At 38.0% G+C, this 25,429-nt stretch overlaps 1 protein-coding gene, 2 long non-coding RNA genes and 1 other non-coding gene across 4 annotated transcripts; 3 read left to right on the plus strand and 1 right to left on the minus strand.

The window, feature by feature from the left end:
• Positions 1-259: 259 nt before the first annotated feature.
• Positions 260-6,009, plus strand: LOC135679803 (uncharacterized). The gene is made up of 5 exons (XR_010515336.1): positions 260-581; positions 2,704-2,821; positions 2,909-2,971; positions 3,077-3,195; positions 5,518-6,009. It is a non-coding gene; the product is annotated as an uncharacterized LOC135679803 (long non-coding RNA).
• A 2,530-nt stretch (positions 6,010-8,539) lies between these two features.
• On the plus strand, positions 8,540-20,064 carry LOC135679910 (uncharacterized). The gene is made up of 8 exons (XR_010515370.1): positions 8,540-8,883; positions 11,027-11,144; positions 11,232-11,518; positions 11,646-11,767; positions 12,877-13,235; positions 14,168-14,247; positions 16,042-16,402; positions 18,576-20,064. It is a non-coding gene; the product is annotated as an uncharacterized LOC135679910 (long non-coding RNA).
• On the plus strand, positions 16,707-16,867 carry LOC135592748 (small nucleolar RNA snoR143). The gene has a single exon (XR_010479221.1). It is a non-coding gene; the product is annotated as a small nucleolar RNA snoR143 (small nucleolar RNA).
• A 2,804-nt stretch (positions 20,065-22,868) lies between the features above and the next one.
• Positions 22,869-23,612, minus strand: LOC135587749 (NAC domain-containing protein 41-like). Its single transcript, XM_065079491.1, has one exon. The coding sequence runs from the start codon at positions 23,610-23,612 to the stop codon at positions 22,869-22,871; it is 744 nt and encodes a 247-aa protein (XP_064935563.1).
• Positions 23,613-25,429: the final 1,817 nt, after the last annotated feature.

Below are 25,429 nucleotides of genomic sequence, written 5' to 3' on the forward strand. Positions count from 1 at the left end.
TTTCCTGTTCTGGATTCCGAATCCCCAAATTAATTATATTTATAAGTTTTTAGCGTCGTATTATATATTTAATTTGAAATTAACTTTCGCACGTGCTCATCTTCTTTGTGGCTCCAAATCCACCGAGCCCTTCGCCCCGTTCGATCTGTCTCTGCTCGGGAACGGAGGTGAGCATTTTGTCCGAAACACCTCATTTTTCAGCGTAATGCATGGATTTTAGGGCTGATTTTGAGTTTTCTTCGATCGATTTCAGGTTGGTTCGATGATCGCGAAGACGGAGGAGGTATGTGCGCTGCTTCCTCCAGTATTGCCTTGTGGTTTGAGGGTGGGAGCTGACGGAACCAATCAGAGGGACGAGGAGGGTGATCATTTGCCCCTGTATGCCAACGAGGTCCGTCGCATGTTGATTTCGATCTGGAACGCATTGATCCATCGAAAATCCAAATGCATATTGTTTTGAATCCGAGGCCTATAATGACGTGCGCGTACATAATAATCTCTCGGTCCTTCGCGACCCGGCGACGCAACCGGGAATCCAAAGACGCGGAGGAGGAGGAATAGAGAGCGCGATGGGTCTGCAGGTGATGAGAACAACATCGCCACTTGATTTCTGATCCTCTTTTCCTGTTGTTGTGTTCTATTTTGCTAATTTTTCCCTTTTTTTTGGGGATGTGGTGACCTAATCTTAGAGCTCTGACTGTGCGTGTATGTTAGTCATAATGATCTTATTTTGCCTAGAACATCTGCAGTTCTTTGGCTGGTTATTCTTCGATTTGAACCTTTCAAGCTGTTGTATGGAGCCATATGCTGACATTCATGTAGTTTCATGGATCTGGAGAGCATGAATGCATGAGGCCCCTTTCTCAGTTAAGATCAGAGGCTTCCTTGATCATTTGGTGAAGGGTTGATTTAGTAGTTAGTGTCTGATCGATTTGTACAGTGATTAGCTTCTTGAGACTAGAAAGAATCTTTATGTCACCCCCTTTATTTTCTTTGTCAGATATTGTTGGTTGAGTCCTTTTGAACTCTTCCATGGCCTAAGCCTCCTCATAATGAAGGCAAGAAGCATGGATCATATTACATGATGCAGAACTGCATAAGAAATGATCTGCTTGACTTTTGATGGGCCAAGAGACGTCTGATATTGAGTATTTTGTTGACCATAACTATAGATCTCACTCTTAAATTCTATCACAGTTTGGAATGTGTAGCTAAAATTTTAGCTATGTGAAATTTGAAGCATCAGAGACTTTTGTTTTTAATTTTGGGAGATTAGTAGTCTTTGATTTGTATTTGTGAATGGAAATGATTTGTATTTTATAATTAGATCGGGGTTGCTTTGACATTTTCTTATAAGTAGAGTTGATCTTTTTAGATGGTAAATCATACATCTATCCTTGCAAAAGCTTGAAGAAGCTATATCGTGAACGATGGAGTTTTAGTGTTCTGTTTGGTGAACGAGAATGTTTTCACAAAGACCAGAGGAAGCATGCGTCTGTTTAAAATCGTGCAATACACTAGAGATGCATGTTTTGAAAATCTATACATATGATGGATCAAAGACATGGTTAAAAATCTAGTGAGCTTCAGAGACAATCTTCCAACACTCTAGATGCCTGGAAAACAAACTTTTATGGATCTGTATAACTCTTTGCCTCACCCTCAAAGATATACATTCATTACCTTTAACATGGAGAGCTTATTTTGAACCTGCTTCAAAAATCCATTTGATAATGTTTCAATGTCTATTATCAGTTCTTCTACTTGTGTACCTGTTGGTAGATCTCATGCGCTCCTAATCTAGTTTTGGTTCTTGTAAGTAATACAATTTCTGATGTACCCTACAAGAACTCTAATAACATTTATTGGTCCGATTCGAAGTTGCATATCTGTATGCATAAGAGAAACTCGAATTTAGATTCTTTTCATCAATTTATATTTCATTGGGATCATAATTATAGTTGGAGCATCTTTGCAAGAGCATCCATCATCATTCAATTTTAAACTTTGGTATTCAATGAAAATTAGAGACATAATTTCATTTTTGTTATATTTATTGGTATCTTAGTTTTTTCAGATACAGCGAGGCTTAAACTCTTCAAATGTTTGTGAATAATTTGCTACAATGAGCAATGAAAACCATAACGCCTGAAATTAGTGGCCCTAAGGTAATAAATATAATTGTTAGAATCTGTTATCAATTTTCCTCGGTTGATGTCCATGTTATGTGTGCGTGTGTGCACACATGAGAAGAAACAACTTTTCCTAAATCATACTCTATTGCACATTTATTTTTGGACGCGAAAGAAAAAACATTTCTCAGAAGAGGAAAAGAAAAAAAATAAAAGAAGTCTTGGTCTTCTGCTCCCCATTTCTTCCAAATAGTTGAATTGAAAAGATGGGCTTATGTTTTGTGTTATTGTTATTAATTATCATTTCTTCTTATTTATGTCATTAAGGTTGTTCGGTCATTCATTTTTTTTTTCAGTTTTGCTTGGCAGATGACCTTTGTTATAAGTAGTCTATAAGTATTAAGATTGTTTCTTTATCTGCTTCCTAGTTTCTGATTTATGTTTATAAGTGTTTGCTTCTAAGAATCTATCTTAATAGTATTGGTTATTGTGCCTCACAGTACATTCCGAGTCAATATATTTCTTTTATCTACGAAAACTTAACTAGATGATGATATCTAATCTTTTGCAGGTAGATTTTGAAGAATATGCTGCAAAAGCTAAAACTTTGCCTGTAAATACTACTAACAAGAGCAAATTGATCCTGTATGGGCTTTACTAGTAAGCAACTGTCGGACCAGTGAATACTAGTATGTGCTCCTTAATATATTCTGATTCATGATTTTCATTCTTTGCCAAACAAAATTTTGACACTTTTATCTTTTGTCTCTTTACAGGCTGACCTGCTATATTCAATATGAGGGATAGAGCCAGATGGGAAGCTTGGAAGGCTGTTGAAGGTTTACAAAATCCACTTGACAAATCTTATATATATAAATAAAAATAAATATATATAACTTGTTGGACAAAATTCATTTCTTATTTAATATTAGTAAAATTGACAGCGGAGGAAGCCAAAGGAGGAGGCTATGAGTGACTACCTCACCAAGGTTAAACAGCTGCTCGAGGCAGCTGCTACTGCTGCTTATGCTACTTTGTCACACCTTGCTCTATGTAGTACCATGTAAGCTGTTACCTTCTATCTTGAACTTGAATCTTCTAGTGGATGTGTTAGTTATGGATTTCATCTCCTTTGTGTCTAACAATTGACACTATCTGAAATCTAATGCAGTATCTTATCATTTCATTAGTGTTTCATTCGAGTTTAGATGCATGCAGATGTCAAGTTTTTAGGTCAAGAAAGCTAAGTGTGGGCATGTTGAATGAGCATTACCTGCAGCCCATATATTTAGTGAAGCTTCATTGATTCCCAGTAAGACTGTAAATTGTCTGTTAGGTTCTGTTCATTTTTCTCTTCAGTACTACATGCTAGAGATCTTTTATCTTATTTCAGTTTCTTCCCCTTAAAACCTAGGCGATCTGTGATAAAATTTTATTGGAAATTTAATAGTAATGAGTGTATATAACCTTGAAATGAAAAGGAGGCTTTTCATAGTTGTCTTCCTATAGTCTGATTATTTAGTCTAACAGTCGTGGTAGAAAAATCCTGTATATTTTATCCGATCTTTTGCTATGACTTTTGGGCTTCTTTCAACATCCAAATTTGTATAGAATGTGTTTTGTGAAAGGCATGGATAGTTGTAATGCAGACATTGATCGAGTGTTTTATCTTTCGGTATGCCATCCGACATTTATTTGCTTATGGTCTCATAAAAATCTTTGTCATGCATAGTATTGGTTTTGATCACGTTGGCCTCAGAACTGTGATAGTTTTCTCTAATAGACTCGATTGCTCAAAAGGAACTTTGCTTTATGGAGTTAATTAGGCAAGACATTCTTTTTTAGAAGAAAATGATCATTCTGATTCCAACAAACAAGATTTTATTTTTCCATTTTCCATTAGATTCTCGTTCGCTACCTCCAAATAATGTAGCTTACAATTCTGTTTTCCTATTTGCTACTCAAGCCTTTTGCCTTCCTTTTCTTCCTTATCAACTACAGGAACGCAATGAATTTTGGGTTCTCAAATTTGTAATTTCATCAACTCTCTATTGAACTCAAGTTTGAATTCGTGGCCTACTCTCTGAATGAGGTGGATTATTGTGTGTGTAACATGCATAGAGATTCCAGTAAATGCTAGTTCTTAGATCATGGCATGATTTCTGTTCAACTCAAGCTTGAAATGACATGCATAACTGATCTGGGAAGAACTGCAAACGAAGATAATTTCTTATGGTAACTGGGATAAGTAGTAGATAGTAGAAAATTTTGCAATGAAAATATTCTGATGACAGCAGCTAAATGATTGTCACGCCAAAAATTTGATGAGGTCATAAGTCATTTGAATTGGATTCTTGGTTTTGTCTTCATTTATATCCTCTGCCAATGCCTCTCTATTTTTGCTGCAACTTCAAGTATTTTGGTTTTGTGGCTGCTGCATGGCTGACTGCAGCCAGAATTTGTCTCATACACATGGTTAAATCATCAATAACAATTTTAGTCAAACTGTGTTCTTACCTTCTTTTTGTTTGAATCCAAACTCCTTTTTTAAGTATCTTGGTAACAGGGATAAGTAGTATATGGTAGAAAATTTTTCAATGAAACTATTCTGATGACGGCAGCAAAATGATTGTTACAGTCAAAATTTTGATGAAGTCATTAAGTCATTGCAATTGGATTCTTGGTTTTTTCTTCATTTATAACGGTTGCCAATGCCTGTGTGTTTTTGCTGCAACTTCAAGCATTATGATTTTGTTGCTGCTGCATGGTTGACTGCAGTAGGAATTTGTCTCATACACATGTTGAAAGCATCAAGAACAATTTTAGTCAAACTGTGTTCTTAACTTTTTTTATTGTTTGAATCCAAACTCTCCTTTTCAAGTATCTTGCCTTCTTGATCACCTCTCTGGATGCTGATGAGCTTAAACTCTGCAATAAGAATAATTTGGCTTGGCTAAGTTTAAATGCTTGAGGAGAGGGAAAAACTCAAAATATCTTTCTTTTTCTTCTATTTTGCTTTATTTCTACATCTCTAGTGCCACATGATAAAGGAGATGACTTTTTGTTCTTCCTATTTGATACTTTTGTCCTTAATTCTTTCTACATCTCTAGTGCGGCATGATTGCTTTAATAGAGCTTGGTTTCCTCGCAATGCTCATATAGATACTTGCCTATTGACAACTTCAACTAGAAATGCTTGTCTGGTAGGCTGTACCTAAATGCTTCGAATTTTTTATTGTACTAACCTTGTTTGTGCTGAAATTTAGATGGATGAATATATTGACTTTCTAAACAGTAATAAAAACACAGATATACCTGGAGATATATATATATTCAAGGGCTTAATGATCCATTTTAACTGACCTTTTGCTTTTAAACATGTCAGGGTGTCCTCGATATCGAAGTAAAGATCATGCTGGACTAGGATCCTAAAAGAAAGCAGGGCACCATGACCCCTTTGCCAGATCATGTTACAATTCATGCCCCAAAGGAGGAAGAGGAGTTACACTCCAGAAGAATTTGAATGCTACAACCTTTGCAAAAGGTATTAGGATTACATTTCTTCTTCATAAGCTTTCGGCATGTAACAAGACAAAGTTCTTCTGATTTATGCGCTTGAACTAGTCATAGATTAACATGAAGGAAGATTGGGAGTCCTTGGGCCCATATCTTAATTTGTTCCAATCTTCTCAGGAGTGTTATTTGTTCTTATCATTTGTTTGGAAAACCGACGTGGTTACTCCCACAAAGTTTTACTATTTTGTAGACTTGATATTAGTTATTTGAATTCGTATGTAACTTCCAAAGCTGGAATAGTAGACTCAGATTGGTTGTTTAAATTCATTCAAAATTCTGAATATATAATTTAGATGTAATTTGACAATTTTTTGGAGTCGTAAGATGAATGGTATGTTCTTCTATCTCAATTGTCTTGTATTTCTTAACGGTGGCTTATCAGGACTAGTTGTTGATACTAGATGAATTTAACATGATGCAGACGTTGTTCTCGCTCACTATTGAAATCACATTTCTGGAGAGAATGCATTTCCTACTATGATATGTGTGTTTAATCTTTTGCATATCAGTTAGAATTTTTTTGGCCATTGTCAATTGCTTCAAACCTTGGAATTTTTTTATCGATTCAGTGATTAAAGGTTTTGTTTTCGATAGTATCGATTCAGTGATTAAAGGTTTTTAACGATGGATTGACTTGCAGCTTTGTTATTTGTTTCTGTTGTTGTTGTTGTGGACTTCACTCGGAAACAAAAAAAGTTGGAACATGTTTCCAAAAGATGATTGATCAAATTTGCTGCCTTGCCTCTGATACCAGTCGTCCAAACCAGCAAAGTCTGAGGTTGAGAGAACCTGTTGATATCATATGATCACTCTTTCTCTTCGAACTTGACGAAACAACATTGATACCATTTCTTATAGATGCCATCATATTAAGGAAACAACAAACAAAACATGAGATGAAAATTGAACTTTGTTATGGCCAATATTTACAAGAACATAAAATTTTCTTTCCCTTCCAATGTTATGATATACATGAACAAACATCATTTTCCGTATAAGTTTTCATACAAGCAGCTACATATCCAACCACCAGGTCATAGTCGAATCAATAGGGAAGTCGTCATTATCATCTATGATCTCCGTCTGCTCACACCCAACAATGTCGATCGATGACGACGACGAAGCCGCTGCGACCGTGGTTGAATCAGTGTTGGTGCCAAACATCGCCGAGGCTGGAATCGTGTCATCGGACATCAACAAGGCATGGACCTGTTCCAGGCTCGCGAAGAAGTCATCGTCGGTGCTGTACATCTGCTCAACCGCAACCAAGTCTATCAACGACGATGAGGAGGAAACATCTGCGACCGTGGTCGAATCAATCCGAGTGTCATCGGACATCGAGAGAAGATCGACAAGGGCTGGCGGTGAGGCCTTCGGGATGGTAGTCGTGGCTGTGTCGGTGTCATCCGACATCGGCAAGGCTTCAAGCTCTCCGGCGAAGAACGCATCGTCGGTGCAGTTCTGCACACCGCCAAGATCGACCGACGACGAAGATGAAGCCAAGAATGCTTCCAGTTCTTCCGTAGTTATCGGGAGCTCACCTCCACCAACGTCCGTTGATGATGGAGAGGCGGCTGCGACTCCGGCTTCGTTCGGTGCAACGGAGTCGACAGAGGAAAGATGACTCTCCGGGGGTGGGGGTGTCACAGCAGGAGCCAATGAGGGATGTTGCACCACCGCGGTTGGAGGTGGTGAGACGTCGGATTGCACCACCGTGGTTGGAGGTGGTGAGACGTCGGATTGCACCACCGCGGTTGGATGTGGTGAGACGTCCGACTGCAATGCTCTGCCGGGATGTGCAACCAACCCCCAGCATGGCTTCTTTGAGAGAGTCGATGCTTTTGCCGAGAGAGTAGAAGATTCGTCTCTATTTCTCTTTAGCCCAACGAAGCTGTCGCCGGTGACCGTGTCTGTCGCGGCCTCCGAGGTGGTCTCAACCGTTTTGGTTGTTTTGCCGCCTGAGTAGGCACAATGCGAGCTTCTCTTGACGTGACAGAGAACTCGCCTCTCGAAGCCGCCGGACGAACACATCTCGAACTCGTACATCGTCCACCCGGAGTTCTTCTGCCGACCATCGTTGAAAGAAAGGCAGCTCTTTCGCCCGACTACCATCTCGCGCCCGCCGACCATGGACTTAACGGTTTCTTGCTTTTTGTACAGAGTCCAAGAACCGCTGCCGGCCTTTCGATCGACGCGCGAGCCGCCGCTGTTCTTGGGCTTGCGCTCCGCAAAGAAATAGCCCTCCTGCCGATCGCTGCCGAGAAGATTCCACGGCTCGGTGCCGTAGACGTCCGCGAAGGCGACAGCGCGGCCAGGGAGCGGTGCGCCGGCGACCCAGTTGGCGAGGTAGTCAACCAAGAGTTCCTCCGCCGTGGGAAGGAACCTGTAGCCGCTCGGTACGAGGTCGATGGGCTCCATGGATGGACGACCAAAGACGGTTTCTTGACTAGGGGAGGAGAGGAAATCAACGAGGAGGAGAATGGAGCAGAGGAGAGGCGAGAGGCGCAGGGGCGAGAAGACGGAGTGAGAGTGGGAGAGGCGTGCGATATATATATGTAGGCAACGGGCGCGCAGAGTGATTCTTGAAGCGTGTTTCCTGTTCTGGATTCCGAATCCCCAAATTAATTATATTTATAAGATTTTAGTGTCGTATTATATATTTAATTTGAAATTAACTTTCGCACGTGCTCATCTTCTTTGTGGCTCCAAATCCACCGAGCCCTTCGCCCCGTTCGATCTGTCTCTGCTCGGGAACGGAGGTGAGCATTTTGTCCGAAACACCTCATTTTTCAGCGTAATGCATGGATTTTAGGGCTGATTTTGAGTTTTCTTCGATCGATTTCAGGTTGGTTCGATGATCGCGAAGACGGAGGAGGTATGTGAGCTGCTTCCTCCAGTATTGCGCCTTGTGGTTTGAGGGTGGGAGCTGACGGAACCAATCAGAGGGACGAGGAGGGTGATCATTTGCCCCTGTATGCCAACGAGGTCCTTCGCATGTTGATTTCGATCTGGAACGCATTGATCCATCGAAAATCCAAATGCATATTGTTTTGAATCCGAGGCCTATAATGACGTGCGCGTACATAATAATCTCTCGGTCCTTCGCGACCCGGCGACGCAACCGGGAATCCAAAGACGCGGAGGAGGAGGAATAGAGAGCGCGATGGGTCTGCAGGTGATGAGAACAACATCGGCACTTGATTTCTGATCCTCTTTTCCTGTTGTTGTGTTCTATTTTGCTAATTTTTCCCTTTTTTTTGGGGATGTGGTGACCTAATCTTAGAGCTCTGACTGTGCGTGTATGTTAGTCATAATGATCTTATTTTGCCTAGAACATCTGCAGTTCTTTGGCTGGTTATTCTTCGATTTGAACCTTTCAAGCTGTTGTATGGAGCCATATGCTGACATTCATGTAGTTTCATGGATCTGGAGAGCATGAATGCATGAGGCCCCTTTCTCAGTTAAGATCAGAGGCTTCCTTGATCATTTGGTGAAGGGTTGATTTAGTAGTTAGTGTCTGATCGATTTGTACAGTGATTAGCTTCTTGAGACTAGAAAGAATCTTTATGTCACCCCCTTTATTTTCTTTGTCGATATTGTTGGTTGAGTCCTTTTGAACTCTTCCATGGCCTAAGCCTCATAATGAAGGCAAGAACATGGCGATGGAAGGATAGGTAAGATGCATTGATCATATTACATGATGCAGAAGTGCGTCAGAAATGATCCGTTTGACTTTTGATGGGCCAAGAGACGTCTGATATTGAGTATTTTGTTGACCATAACTATAGATCTCACTCTTAAATTCTATCACAATTTGGAAAGTGTAGCTAAAATTGTAGCTATGTGAAATTTGAAGCATCAGGGACTTTTGTTTTTAATTTTGGGTGAATAGTAGTCTTTGATTTGTATTTGTGAATGGAAATGATTTGTATTTTATAATTAGATCGGGGTTGCTTTGACAATTTCTTATAAGTAGAGTTGATCTTTTTAGATGGTAACTTATATATCCTTGCAAAAGCTTGAAGAAGCCATATCGTGAAGGATGGAGTTTTAGTGTTCAGTCTGGTGAACGAGATTGATTTCACAAAGACCAGAGGAAGCTTGCGTCTGTTTAAAATCGTGCAATACACTAGAGATGCATGTTTTGAAAATCTATACATATGATGGATCAAAGACATGGTTAAAAATCTAGTGAGCTTCAGAGACGATCTTCCAACACTCTAGATGCTTGGTAAACAAACTTGTATGGATCTGTATAACTCTTTGCCACACCCTCAAAGATATACATTCATTACCTTTAACATGGAGAGCTTATTTTGAAGCTGCTTCAAAAATCTATTTGATAATGTTTCAATGTCTATTATCAGTTCTTCTACTTGTGTACCTGTTGGTAGATCTCATGCGCTCCTAATCTAGTTTTGGTTCTTGTAAGTAATACAATTTCTGATGTACTCTACAAGAACTCTAATAACATTTATTGGTCCGATTCGAAGTTGCATATCTGTATGCATAAGAGAAACTCGAATTTAGATTCTTTTCATCAATTTATATTTCATTGGGATCATAATTATAGTTGGAGCATCTTTGCAAGAGCATCCATCATCATTCAATTTTAAACTTTGATATCCAATGAAAAATAGAGACATAATTTCATTTTTGTTATATTTATCGGTATCTTAATTTTATCAGATACAGCGAGGCTTAAACTCTTCACATGTTTGTGAATAATTGCTACAATGAGGAAGAAAAACCATAACGACTGAAATTAGTGGCCCTAAAGTAATAAATATAATTGCTAGAATCTGCCATCAATTTTCCTCAGTTGATGTTCATGTTATGTGTGCATGTGTGCACACATGAGAAGAAATAACTTTTCCTAAATGATACTCTATTGCACACTTATTTTTGGACGGGAAAGAAAAAACATTTCTCAGAAGAGGAAATGAAAAAAAAAAAAAAAGAAGTCTTGGTCTTCTGCTCACCATTTCTTCCAAATAGTTGAATTGAAAAGATGGGCTTATGTTTTGTGTTATTGTTATTAATTATCATTTCTTCTTATTTATGTCATTGAGGCTGTTCGGTCATTCTTTTTATTTTTTTCAGTTTTACTTAGCAGATGACATTTGTTATAAGTAGTCTATAAGTATTAAGATTGTTTCTTTATCTGCTTCCTAGTTTCTGATTTATGTTTATAAGTGTTTGCTTCTAAGAATCTGTCTTGATAGTATTGGTTATTGTGCCTCATAGTACATTCCGAGTCAATATATTTCTTTTATCTACGAAAACTTAACTAGATGATGATATCTAATCTTTTGCAGGTCGATTTTGAAGAATATCCTGCAAAAGCTAAAACTTTACCTGTAAATACTACTAACAAGAGCAAATTGATCCTGTATGGGCTTTACTAGCAAGCAACTGTCGGACCTGTGAATACTAGTATGTGCTTCTTAATATATTCTGATTCGTGATTTTCACTCTTTGCCAAACAAAATTTTGACACTTTTATCTTTTGTCTCTTTGCAGGCTGACCTGGTATATTCAATATGAGGGATAGAGCCAAATGGGAAGCTTGGAAGGCTGTTGAAGGTTTACAAAATCCACTTGACAAATCTTATATATATAAATATAAATAAATAAATATAACTTGTTGGACAAAATTCATTTCTTATTTAATATTAGTAAAATTGACAGGGGAGGAAGCCAAAGGAGGAGGCTATGAGTGACTACCTCACCAAGGTTAAACAGCTGCTCGAGGCAGCTGCTACTGTTGCTTATGCTACTTTGTCACACCTTGCTCTATGTAGTACCATGTAAGCTGTTACCTTCTATCTTGAACTTGAATCTTCTAGTGGATGTGTTAGTTATGGATTTCATCTCCTTTGTGTCTAACAATTGACACTATCTGAAATCTAATGCAGTATCTTATCATTTCATTAGTGTTTCATTCGAGTTAAGATGCATGCGGATGTCAAGTTTTTAGGTCAGCAAAGCTAAGTGTGGGCATGTTGAATGAGCATTACCTGCAGCCCATATATTTAGTGAAGCTTTATTGATTCCCGGTAAGACTGTAAATTGTCTGTTAGGTTCTGTTCATTTTTCTCTTCAGCACTACATGCTAGAGATCTTTTATCTTTGTTCAGTTTCTTCCCCTTAAAACCTAGGCGATCTGTGATAAAATTTTATTGGAAATTTAATAGTGATGAGTGTATATTACCTTGAAATGAAAAGGAGGCTTTTTATAGTTGTCTTCCTATAGTTTGATTATTTAGTCTAACAGTCGTGGTAGAAAAATCCTGTATATTTTATCCGATCTTTTGCTATGGCTTTTGGGCTTCTTTCTACATCCAAATTTGTATAGAATGTGTTTTGTGAAAGGCATGGATAGTTGTAATGCAGACATTGATCGAGTGTTTTATCTTTCGGTATGCCATCTGACATTTATTTGCTTATGGTCTCTTAAAAATCTTTGTCATGCATATATATTATTAAAAAAATGAGAAAAAAATAATTTTTAAAGGTTAAAATCAAATGCCTTATCATATTCAATTATTTTTTTTAGTTTTAAAAAAAATATTTTTTACGAAGTTAAATTAATAAGATTTTTGAGCCCCTTTTTCTCTAAAGATGTTTATTTTATTGTAAGATTTCCCTAGAATAATCCTCAATGTTATATATTTTTGCATTGAGCATCTCATTTTTTTTTTTTTTTGCAGTTCAGTTTATTTTTCATAAATGATAAAACTATCATTAAATGATTAATTGATGGAAATTGAATTCTTTTTTATTTGGTTTTTATTTAGTTGAAACCCTTAAATTGTTCATTATTTTAATTTTATACATTACAAAATGATTAGCATTATTAATATATAATTAAAATTATAAATTTTCAAAATAACTAGTTAAAAATTGATTTAAACATTATAAAATAATAAACTAAGATCCATTTATATGATTATATTTTTATTTTTAAATAATATCTTTTATTTAATATGTCAAAGTTTGATGTGTCTTTTTTTAATGTCGTCATCCGATGCTCGACCATTGAGATGGCAATCGAAGCGATCTCCAATCTTCACTCACACAAAGTTTCACGAACCCTAACGTTAAGTATCTCCCTAGATTGTTTCTTATTGTAACACTTTGTGGATTTTATTTTCCTATGTTCTAGTTTGTTGGTGATGGTGTGTTCTTTGCGGAGCTTAGTGACGTCCTCACAAGAACCACTGAGCTGTGGACGGGTACTCCAGTGTTGAGGTCAGCATCGGTGATCATTATTAGAGCCGCCAGGACCCTGAACGTACTTGATATCGATCTCCAATCTATGTTAAGCCTTGGTGGTACACCCGATTTGGACTTCGTATCATAATTGTGTATGGTGAGAAGGGGAGAAGGATATTGGAGTTGACTTCTGTGGTCCAGTAAAGATTAAACTTTTTGGAAAATGGTGTGGAGCTCTACACCGAAGGTCAACGACAAAGGGCTTTGTGCAATTGCTTGGGCTATCTTTCTGGTACAAGCTTCTCGGAGGTGAGCTCATCGTTAGACATTTTGTCTGTGGCAATTTAATTTAGATTTTGTCTATCTTGCTTGAAAAAATTAAGGTTTTTCATTGGAATTGTTTGTCTAAGATGCTTGAAAGAACTTACAAGTGAGTGTGCCACATTCATGCAGTTTTTCATTGGAATCAGTTTAACAATTATGAGGACATTCTGGTTCTTCCTTGCATGGCCTTTGTTTAAATATGGGTTTGAGACTAGATGATTTGTGTGCAATTGGTTGTAAAGTGATTCCTTGCATTAAGTAAGCTTTCCATTCTTATTATGCATTTGTTGGTTGTAATCTTTTGGCCTCTGCTGTTCTATTTTTGGGGTCTTTAGCAACAATGCATAAAATGAAAACTATTCAGTCGATGATAGTGGTCAGACAACCATGGATGGATCCACAAATGACTTGACTACAGTTTCAGTTTGTTCATTAATACCATCTCAGATATAGTTGTACACCTTACAATGCTTTAATAGAACTTGGTTTTCTAGCATTGCTCATATAACGACTTGCCTATTGATAACTTCAAACTAGAAATACTTGTCTGCTGTGTCTAAATGCTTCAAATTTTTTACTACAGTAACATTGCTTGTGCTGAAATTTAGATGGATGAATTTATTTACTTCCTAAATAGCAATGAAAACATAGATATCCCTGGAGAAATATATATTCAAGTTCTTAATGATCCCATTTTAACTGACCTATTACTTTTAGAGATTTAAATTTTAGAGTGACGAGAAGAATTTGAATGCTATAACCTTTGTAAAAAAAAAAGAATTGAGATTACATTTCTTCTTGATAAGCCAAAGTTTTTCTAATTTATATGTTTCTACTCGTCGTAGATTGAAGATTGGGAGTCCAATCTTTCCAGAAGTATTATTATTTGTTCCTTATCATTTGTTATTTGTTCTCAGGAGTGTCATTCCTTCTTAACATGGAGGAGAAGGGAGCATAGGAGAGGAGAGCAAAGTGAGAGTGAAGCGCTTATATGTTGGTAATGATAGATACGGCTGTTGGATCGTTTCTTGAACAGAATCTAAATCTAAATCCTGTGTTTCCTAAAGCCCCAAGATTAATTAATTAATTAATTAATTAGGTTTATATGTTTAATTTGATATATATATTTATTTCGAAATCAAGTTTCCCTATTTCTCTCCTGTCTTATTTTTCTCTATCCTTCCATCCATAGTGTCTCCGAGATTCTCTATTCCTAACTCTCTATTGAACTCAAGTTTGAATTCGTGGCATACTCTCTGAATGAGGTGGATTATTTTGTGTGTAACATGCATAGAGACTCCAGTAAATGCCAGTTCTTAGATCATGGCATGATTCTGTTCGACTCAAGCTTGAAATGACATGCATAACTGATCTTGGAAGAACAGCAAACAAAGATAATTTCTGATGGTAACTGGGATAAGTAGTTTATGGTAGAAAATTTTTCAATGAAACTATTCTGATGACGGCAGCAAAATGATTGTTACAGTCAAAATTTTGATGAAGTCATTAAGTCATTGCAATTGGATTCTTGGTTTTTTCTTCATTTATAACGGTTGCCAATGCCTGTGTGTTTTTGCTGCAACTTCAAGCATTATGATTTTGTTGCTGCTGCATGGTTGACTGCAGTAGGAATTTGTCTCATACACATGTTGAAAGCATCAAGAACAATTTTAGTCAAACTGTGTTCTTAACTTTTTTTATTGTTTGAATCCAAACTTTCCTTTTCAAGTATCTTGCCTTCTTGATCACATCTCTGGATGCTGATGAGCTTAATCTCTGCAATAAGAATAATTTGGCTTGGCTAAGTTTAAATGCTTGAGGAGAGGGAAAAACTCAAAATATCTTTCTTTTTCTTCTATTTTGCTTTATTTCTACATCTCTAGTGCCACATGATAAAGGAGATGACTTTTTGTTCTTCCTATTTGATACTTCTATCTCTGAATTCTTTGAGGAAAAAAAGAGATTGTTGGTTAACGTGTTTTTCAACACAAATATAAATCGAAGTTGACTTAGTTATTAATTATCATGGATTTAGTTGGTTTTATTTAAGTCAGATTAATTTTTGGATAAATTTTTATCATGATATAGAATGAAATTATTGAGGGCTTATATATATTATTAAAAAAGATGAGAAAAAAATAATTTTTAAAGGTTAAAATCAAATGCCTTATCATATTCAAATAATTTTTTTTTAGTTTTTAAAAAATATTTTTTACGAAGTCAAATTAATAAAATTTGTGAGTCCCTTTTTCTCTAAAGATGTTTATTTTATTGTAAGATTTCCCTAGAATAATCCTCAATGTTATATATTTTTGCATTGAGCATCTCAAATTTTTTTTTTTTTTGCAGTTCTGTTTATTTTTCATAAATGAGAAAACTATCATTAAATGGTTAATTGACGGAAATTGAATTTTTTTTATTTGGTTTTTATTTTGTGGAAACCCTTAAATTGTTCATTATTTTAATTTTATACATTACAAAAAGATTAGCATTATTAATATATAATTAAAATTATACATTTTCAAAATAACTAGTTAAAAATTGATTTAAACATTATAAAATAATAAACTAAGATCCATTTATATAATAATATTTTTATTTTTAAATAATATCTTTTATTTAATATGTCAAAGTTTGATGTGCCTTTTTTTAATGTCGTTTTCCGATGCTCGACCGTTGAGATGGCCATCGAAGCGATCTCCAATCTTCACTCACACAAAGTTTCACGAACCCTAACGTTAAGTATCTCCCTAGATTGTTTCTTAGTGGATTTTATTTTCCCATGTTCTAGTTTGTTGCTGATGGTGTGTTCTTTGCGGAGCTTAGTGAGGTCCTCACAAGAACCACTGAGCTGTGGATGGGTACTCCAATGTTGAGGTCAGCATCGGTGATCATTATTAGAGCCACCAGGACCCTGAACGTACTTGATATTGATCTCCAATCTATGTTAAGCCTCGGTGGTATACCCGATTTGGACTTCGTATAAGAATTGTGTATGGTGAGAAGGGGAGAAGGATACTGGAGTTGACTTCTGTGGTCCAGTAAAGATTCAACTTTTTGGAAAATAGTGTGGAGCTTTACGCTGAGAAGGTCAACAACAGAGGGCTTTGTGCAATTGCTCAGGTTGTCTTTCTGGAACAATCTTCTCGGAGGTGAGCTCATCGTTAGACATTTTGTCTGCGACAGTTTAATTTAGATTTTGTCTATCTTGCTTGAAAAAATTGAGGTTTTTCATTGGAATTGTTTGTCTGAGATGCTTGGAAGAACTTACAAGTGAGTGTGCCACATTTATGTAGTTTTTCACTGGAATCAGTTTGACAACTACGAGGACATTCTGGTTCTTCCTTGCATAACCTTTGTTTAAATATGAGTTTCGGAGACTAGATGATTTGCGTGCAATTGGTTGTAAAGTGGTTACTTACATTAAGTAAGCTTTCCATTCTTATTCTGCATTTGTTGTATTCTTTTGGCCTCCACTGTTCTAATTGTGGGGTCTTTCACAATAATGCATAAAATGAAAGCCATTCAGTCGGCAATGGTCAGACAACCACAGGGATGGATCCACAAATGACTGACTACAGTTTTTTCAGTTTGTCCACTGATACCAACTCACATACAATTGTACACCTCTTTTATAATTGTGTTGTACTATGTGTTAAAGGTGCTTGGGCTATACTCTTACGCTTTAATATGATGTTATTTTCATGGAAAATATAGTGGATTGCATGACTTAATACCCACCTATAGTATTAAAGTCTTCTTTAGCTTATCTTGTTCGCATCTGCAGTAAGGTTGACCATATGTATTTGAATTACTAATAGGTTTCTGCATGCTGCTCACACTGACATCATGACTCATGACCCTAATCCTGTGACTGTTTAATAGCCTGTTCTCTAGGTATTTGATACATTTATTAGGTTACTTGTTACCAATAATTATTCATTTCTTGCAACATAAGTGGATTCCATCACATTGTACTGATGTCACTCGAAGCGCCTGACACTTGGCCTCGGGCAAGCGCCCAAGCGGTGCCTCATTGAAGCATGCCACCTGACCGTTAAATGAGGCACTCGGGCGAGGCGAGGCCCGAGCGCTTAGGCGAGCGCCCGAGTGGCTTTTTAAATCACTGCCAAATAGTATGTACTAGTCCAACCATGGGTTGGTATCGAACTATATAAGTTAGTACCAATCAGCATATATTTAATTTTCATTACATTTTCTGTGATACTAAATGGCATATGCCAGTGTGCTATCCAATATATTGGTGCTGTATTGTCGATTGATTGCTGAAATTGGAACTGTGTTGACTTTTACGATCTTAAAGTACCAAATAGGTTGTTAACCTGTCTGAGGAGAACATGCCAAATCAATGGAAAGCCTGTCGATGAATACATAGGTTCTTCTGTGAGGCATGCTCTCCTCAGATAGGTCAACATAGCATTTCATTGAGTACATTGGATTACTTATTTTCTTTTCTAATAAAGAACTTTTCATAGTATCGTGGATGTTTGTTTTCTGGCAAATCTGAACTGGAAAAGGTTGTCTCATTGGCTGAAAGTGTAACCACTGGGGTGGGATGCTTTCCTTCTAGTAAAATATATTTAGTTTGTAAATTTACTTGGAACAGGGAAACCTTGCTGTAGGAAGTTAAAGTCTCTAGTTTTTTTTATTCTTATAGACATATTTTAAATTTTTTTTTTTTAATTCTTGCATGAAGCTTGGCATTGTTAGTTCTACACCTAATTATGTCTGTGGAGTGATGCACTTGTCGGGGACAAGAATTTGCTGTATGTCATGAAATTTATCTTTGTTTTGGATTTTGCTGCTAGAAGCATTAGTAAATCCATCTATTGTCTAACATAGCCCTATGTTCAATGCATGGGAGTTAGATGGAAAACTGTAATGTGAACGAGCAGTTACAATGCCTAGCAACACAACATTAGAGGAAAAGTTTGGGATCTGCAATCATGGTATCATAAAGTCGTGCGACTTCACTATGGTATATGTATTAATCAGTATTAATTTTTTTTTTTTTTGTGCATATTATGAGGGTATGGCATGATTGCTTTAACAGAGCTTGGTTATCTTGTAGTGCTCATATAGATACTTTGCCTATTGACAACTTCAACTAGAAATGCTTGTCTGGTATGCTGTACCTAAATGCTTCAAATTTTTTGTTACACTAACCTTGTTTGTGTTGAAATCTAGATGGATGGATTTGTTTACTTTCTAAACAGTAATGAAAACACAGATATCCATTAAGACATGTATATTCAAGTGCTTAATGATCCGTTTTAACTGACCTTTTGCTTTTAAATATCACAGGGTGTTCTCGGCATCAAAGTAAAGATCATGCTGGATTGAGATCCTAAAGGAAAGCATGGCCCCATGACTCCTTTGTCAGATCAGATTACATTTCATGCCCCAAAGGAAGAAAGGAGTTAATCCAATCTCCTGTTTTGTCTGAAAAAGAAATGGGATTATATTTTTTATTGATAAGCTTAGGGTGTGTTATTTGTTCTTATAATTTGTTTTGATACCCAACAGGGATACTCTCTATTCTGACATTTTTAACTGTTTTACAGAATTGATATTAGTTGTGAATTTTTACCTGTGGTCAATCAATGCCGGTGCGATAAGACATCAATGAGGCTTGCAGTACTTTCGGGGTTGTCATCGTCCGTCATGGACTCTCGCAGGCTCTTGATTAAGTGATGGATGGGAGAGAACATCTGCTCATCGCCATGATCGACCGACGACGATGAGGCTGGGATTTTTGCAGAGGGGGCTTCATTAGATGCAGGAGAGTCGACGAAGGAAAGATTCCTATTCGGGGATGCCACACCAGAAGCCAGTAAGGGATTTTGCACTACCGCGGTTGGAGGTGGTAACGTGGACTCATCTCCGACTGTTTCGATGGAGGTGCCGCCGGAGGCCTGATGCGAGCTCTGTGAGCTCTTCTTTATGTGACAGAGAACTTGTTTCTGGAAGTCGGAAGAACACATCGCATACTCATACATCGTCCACCCGGAGTTCTTCCGCTGGCCTTGGCCTTTCTTGAAACAAAGGCAGCTCCTTCGCCCCACCACCATCTTGCGCCCGTCGACGATGGACTTGAGTTCTTGCTTTTTGTACAGAATCCAAGAACCGCTGCCGGCCTTTCGATCCACGCGCGAGCCACTGCTGTTCTTGGGCTTGCGCTCCGTAAAGAAATAGCCCTCCTGCCGATCGCCGACGAGAAGATTCCACGGCTCTGTGCCGTAGACGTCGGCGAATTCGACAGCGCGGCCAGTGAGGCGTGTGCCGGCGACCCAGTCGGCGAGGTAGTCAACCAGTTCCTCCGCCGTGGGAAGGAACCTGTAGCCTCTCGGAACGTCGTCGACGGGCTCCATGGATGGACTGGACTTTCTTGACTAGGAGAGGAGAGGAAATCAGGAGGAGGAGAATGGAGCAGAGGAGATGCGAGGGCGAGAAGATGAGTGAGAGTGGGAGAGGACAGCGATATATATAGGCAATGGGCGTGATAAAGAGTGGGAGAGGAGAGAGCCAACTCGGTGCCGTGTTTCGGCGATCCAGTGGGCGAGGTAGTCAACCAGTTCGAACCAGTGGAGCAGAGGAGTTGAGAGCGGAGATCGCCCATCGCGAGTGGGAGAGGAGAGCAAGCGAGTCGGAGGTTTCGGAACAAGGTCGAAAGGATTCACCAGATGTCATTCTCTTCTAAAATGTCTGACAACCATGACACTTCTTATTAACGTTCTAGAATGGTTAGGACTTATTATATTTAAATTAGGCCAAAGATTATTATATTTCTTAAGTTTTTTTTAAATCCTAATTAATGATAACTTATTATATTTAAATAAAAAATATATTTAAATATATTTAAATCCTAATTAATGATAACTCTGAGGATTTAGAATTTGATATATATATATATATATATATATATATATATGTATATCAAATTAAATATATAAACCTAATTAATTAATTCATCTTGGGGATTTAGAATTCGATTCTCATCGACAAATGAATAAGAATTACGACTGAGCTGTGGATGGGTACTCCAGTGTTGAAGTCAGCATCGGTGATCATTATTAGAGCCAGGACCCTGAACGTACTTGATACCGATCTCCAATCTATGTTAAGCCTCGGTGGTACACCTGATTTGGACTTCGTATCATAATTGTGTATGGTGAGAAGGGGAGAAGGATGCTGGAGTTGACTTCTGTGGTCCAGTAAAGATTCAACTTTTTGGAAAATACTGTGGAGCTCTACGCCGAGAAGGTCAACAACAGAGGGCTTTGTGCGATTGCTCAGGCTGTCTTTCCGGAACAAGCTTCTCGGAGGTGAGCTCATCGTTAGACATTTTGTCTGCGACAGTTTAATTTAGATTTTGTCTATCTTGCTTGAAAAAATTGAGGTTTTTCATTGGAATTGTTTGTCTGAGGTGCTTGGAAGAACTGACAAGTGAGTGTGCCACATTTATGCAGTTTTTCACTGGAATCAGTTTGACAACTACGAGGACATTCTGGTTCTTCCTTGCATAGCCTTTGTTTAAATATGGGTTTCGGAAACTAGATGATTTGCGTGCAATTGGTTGTAAAGTGATTACTTACATTAAGTAAGCTTTCCATTCCTATTCTGCATTTGTTGTATTCTTTTGGCCTCTGCTCTTCTAATTGTGGGGTCTTTCGTAACAATGCATAAAATGAAAGCCATTCAGTCAGCGGTGGTAAGACAACCACAGGGATGGATCCACAAATGACTGACTACAGTTTCGGTTTGTCCACTGATACCAACTCACATACAATTGTACACCTCTTTTATAATTGTGTTGTACTATGTGTTAAAGGTGCTTGGGCTATACTCTTACGCTTTAATATGATGTTATTTTCATGGAAAATATAGTGGATTGCATGACTTAATACCCACCTATAGTATTAAAGTCTTCTTTAGCTTATCTTGTTCGCATCTGCAGTAAGGTTGACCATATGTATTTGAATTACTAATAGGTTTCTCATTTCTGCATGCTGCTCACACTGACATCATGACTCATGACCCTAATCCTGTGACTGTTTAATAGTCTGTTCTCTAGGTATTTGATACATTTATTAGGTGACTTGTTGCCAATAATTATTCATTTCTTGCAACATAAGTGGATTCCATCACATTGTACTAATGTCACTCGAAGCGTCTGACACTTGCCCTCGGGCGAGCGCCCAAGCGGTGCCTCATTGAAGCATGCTGCTTGATCGTTAAATGAGGCATTCAGGCGAGGCGAGGCGCACGAGAGCCCGAGTAACTTTTTAAATCATTGCCAAATAGTATGTACTAGTCCAACCATGAGTTGGTATCGAACTATATAAGTTAGTACCAATCAGCATATATTTAATTTTCATTACATTTTCTGTGATACTAAATGGCATATGCCAGTGTGCTATCCAATATATTGGTGTCGTATTGTCGATTGATTGCTGAAATTGGAACTGTGTTGACTTTTACGATCTTAAAGTACCAAATAGGTTGTTAACCTGTCTGAGGAGAACATGTCAAATCAATGGAAAGCCTGTCGATGAATACATAGGTCCTTCTGTGAGTCATGCTCTCCTCAGATAGGTCAACATAGCATTTCATTGGATTACTTATTGTCTTTTCTAATAAAGAACTTCTCATAGTATCGTGCATGTTTGTTTACTGGCAAATCCGAAATGGAAAAGGCTATCTCATTGGCTGGCTGAAAGTGTAACCACTGGAGTGGGATGCTTTCCTTCTAGTAAAATATATTTAGTTTGTAAAACTGTAATGTTAACGAGCAGTTACAATGCCTAGCAGCACAACATTAGAGGAAAAGTTTGGGATCTGCAATCATGGTATCATAAAGTCGTGCGACTTCACTATGGCACATGTATTAATCAGTATTAATTTATCTTTTTTTTTTTTTTTTTGTATATATTATGAGGGTACGACAAGATTGATTCAATAGAGCTTGGTTGTTTTGTAGTGCTCATATAGATACTTTGCCCATTGACAACTTAAACTAGAAATGCTTGTCTGGTATGCTGTACCTAAATGCTTCAAATTTTTTGTTACACTAATCTTGTTTATGTTGAAATTTAGATGGCTGGATTTGTTTACTTTCTAAACAGTAATGAAAACACAGATATCGATTAAGACATGTATATTCAAGTGTTTAATGATCCGTTTTAACTGACCTTTTTGCTTTTAAATATTACAGGGTGTTTTCGACATCAAAGTAAAGATCATACTGGTTTGGGATCCCAAAGGAAAGCAGAGACCATGACTCTTTTGTCAGATCAGATTAGCCCCAAAGAAAGAAGAAGAGTTAATCCAACCTCCTGTTTTGTCTCTACATATTTAAACGCCACAACCTTTCAAAAAAGAAATGGGATTATATTTCTTAGCAAGAAGAAGTATCGGGAGTTTTTAGGCACATATTTCTTATTTATTCTTATCATTTATTTTGATACCCGATATGGATACTCTCTATTCCCATATTTTTTGCAAATTTTTTCTGTGGTCTTTCGATGCCGGTGCCATCAGACATCAAGCCGGCGTCGTCCATGCACTCCATTGCACCGCACCATGGCCGCTTGACGATTACAGCGCAGCCCTTGGAGTCGTAGTCAAGACGGACCTCAAGGAGGCTTCGTACTCTGCCACCCACGTGACCTCGGTTGAGGAGGTGGGGGCGATGGTGTCATCGGACATCAAGAAGGTTTCGAGCTCTTCCAGGCTCTTCTTGAACGAGTGATCGAGGGGGCAGTGCATCTGCTCACCGCCATGATCGACCGACGACGACGAGATCCTTGCGGCTTCGATCATTTCCGTGGTTATCCCAAGGTCACCTCCACCGTCAGAAGCCGCCAGTACGGAGGCCTGATTCGAGTTCTGTGAGCTCTTCTTGACGTGACAGAGAACTCGTCTCTCGAAGCCGCCGTCGAAATAACACATCGCATATTCGCACATCGTCCACCCGGAGTTCTTCTTCCGCTGGCCTTCCACTTTCCTGAAAGAAAGGTAGTTCTTTTGCACACTCGCTATGCGCCCGTTGACGATGAACTCGCCGAGTGTTTCATTCTTATTCCCATGCCAATAACCATTGCCAGCCTTTCGTTTCACGCGCCAGTCACGGCTGTTCATGGGCTTGCGCTCCGTAAAGAAATAGCCCTCCTGCCGATCGCTGCCGAGAAGATTCCACGGCTCGGTGCCATAGACGTCGGCGAATTCGAGAGCGCGGCAAGGGATGGGTGTGCCGGCGACATGGTTGACGAGGTAGTCAACCAATTCCTTCGCCGTGGGAAGGAACCTATAGCCTCTCGGAACGTCGTCGATGGGTTCCATGGACGACTAAAGACGATTTCTTGGCTAGAGGAAGAAGGGAGCAGAGGAGTACGATTTCTTGGCTAGAGGAAGAAGGGCAGAGGAGCCTTGATAAAGCGTGGCGAACGCCTATCGAGAGTAGGTGAGATCAGCCAGTGCCATATGAGAATGATGTGTGAAGGTGATGATTTTACATTTTTTATTCTAGTGTATGCCATGTTTTTAAGGTTTCCGCAGTGTGGTCATATAGCAACTTGCCTATTGGCTACTTTAAACTAGGAACACTTGTCCGGCAGACTCTACCTAAATGCTTCAAAATTTTTCAATTTATTTACTTCCTAAACAGTAATGAAAACACAGAATGTATATTCTAGTTCTTAATGATCTCGTTTTAACTGACTTAATGATCATGTCACAATTCATGCCCCAAAGGAGAAACAAGAGTTAATCCAGCCTTCCTTCCGTTCAGAAGAATTTGAATGCTATCTATCACCTTTACAAAAAAAGAACTGAGATTACATTTCTTCTTGATAAATTAAAGAATTTGAGTGTCATTCCTTCTCAACATGGAATGGAGAAAAGAGAGGAGTGACGGTGAACGAGAACGAGAAGAGAAAGAAGGGAGCAAAGGAGAGGAGAGCAGAGCGAGAGTGAAGAACTTACATGTAGGTAATGATAGATACAGTTGTTGGATCGTTTCTTGAACAGAATCCAATTCTAAATCCTGTGTTTCCTAAAGCCCCAAGATTAATTAATTAATTAATTATGTTTATATGTTTAATTTGATATATATATATATATATATATATATATATTTATTTATTTCGAAATCAAGATTCCCTATCTCTCTCTTTTTCTGACTTATTTTTCTCCGTATATATATTAATTCTCCTACCGGGTGGGAGAGGTGAGTCCGATAGATATCTTTGACAATGAGGTGATGATAATAACGTCCATAAGTTACAGAAAATAGTCTGGTCAACCCGACCGGATATACTAGTCGAGACATCTTCCCAATCTGGGCATTACCATTAAGCATGATGGACTACTTTTTGTTATTTTTAAGTTTCGAAAGAGTGTCCCCATTGGAGTGGGATTGAAGTTGTAAAATAGCGGAGAACGCCTACCGAGGGTGGGAAAGGTGATCGGATGACTAAAGACGATTTCTTTTAAGAGAAGAACTAACAATTGTCATCCAGTTTCCAAAGTAGCACTCACTATATGTCCAATGCATGGGGTTTAGATGGAATACTGTCATCCGAACAACAAGTTACTATACATAACTGCACACAATAACACTATAACATGTAATATTAATCAGTATTCATTTATCCTTTTGTCTTGGCATTTACTGTCGAATATGGCATGATTGTTTTAATAGAATTTGGTTTTCTCAACTTCAAACTAGAAAATGCTTATCTGACAGACTATGCCTAAATGCTTCAAAATTTTCACCACAGTAATCTTGCTTGTGCTGAAATTTGGATCGATAAATTTATTTACTTCCTAAATAATAATTAAAAAGTTCTTAATGATCCGTTTTAACTTAACTATTGCTTTTAAATATCTTATCCTCGACACAAAAGAAAATTCATATTGGATTGAGATCCTCGAGATTAATTAATTAATAAGGTTTATATGTTTACTTTGATATATATATTTATTTATTTCGAACTCAAGATTCCCTCTCTCTCTCCGTATCCATCCGCCGTGTCTCCGAGATTCTCTATTCCTACCAGGCAATGTTGTGCAGTTGTGTACCTGTCTTTTTCGCTTCACGTGGACACGTGCCAAAAGACGCTTCATCCAATTTGCTGCTCGGCGTGTACACGTAAACC

Source organism: Musa acuminata, chromosome BXJ1-1, assembly GCF_036884655.1.
Source record: "Musa acuminata AAA Group cultivar baxijiao chromosome BXJ1-1, Cavendish_Baxijiao_AAA, whole genome shotgun sequence".
Classification (NCBI taxonomy): domain Eukaryota; kingdom Viridiplantae; phylum Streptophyta; class Magnoliopsida; order Zingiberales; family Musaceae; genus Musa; species Musa acuminata.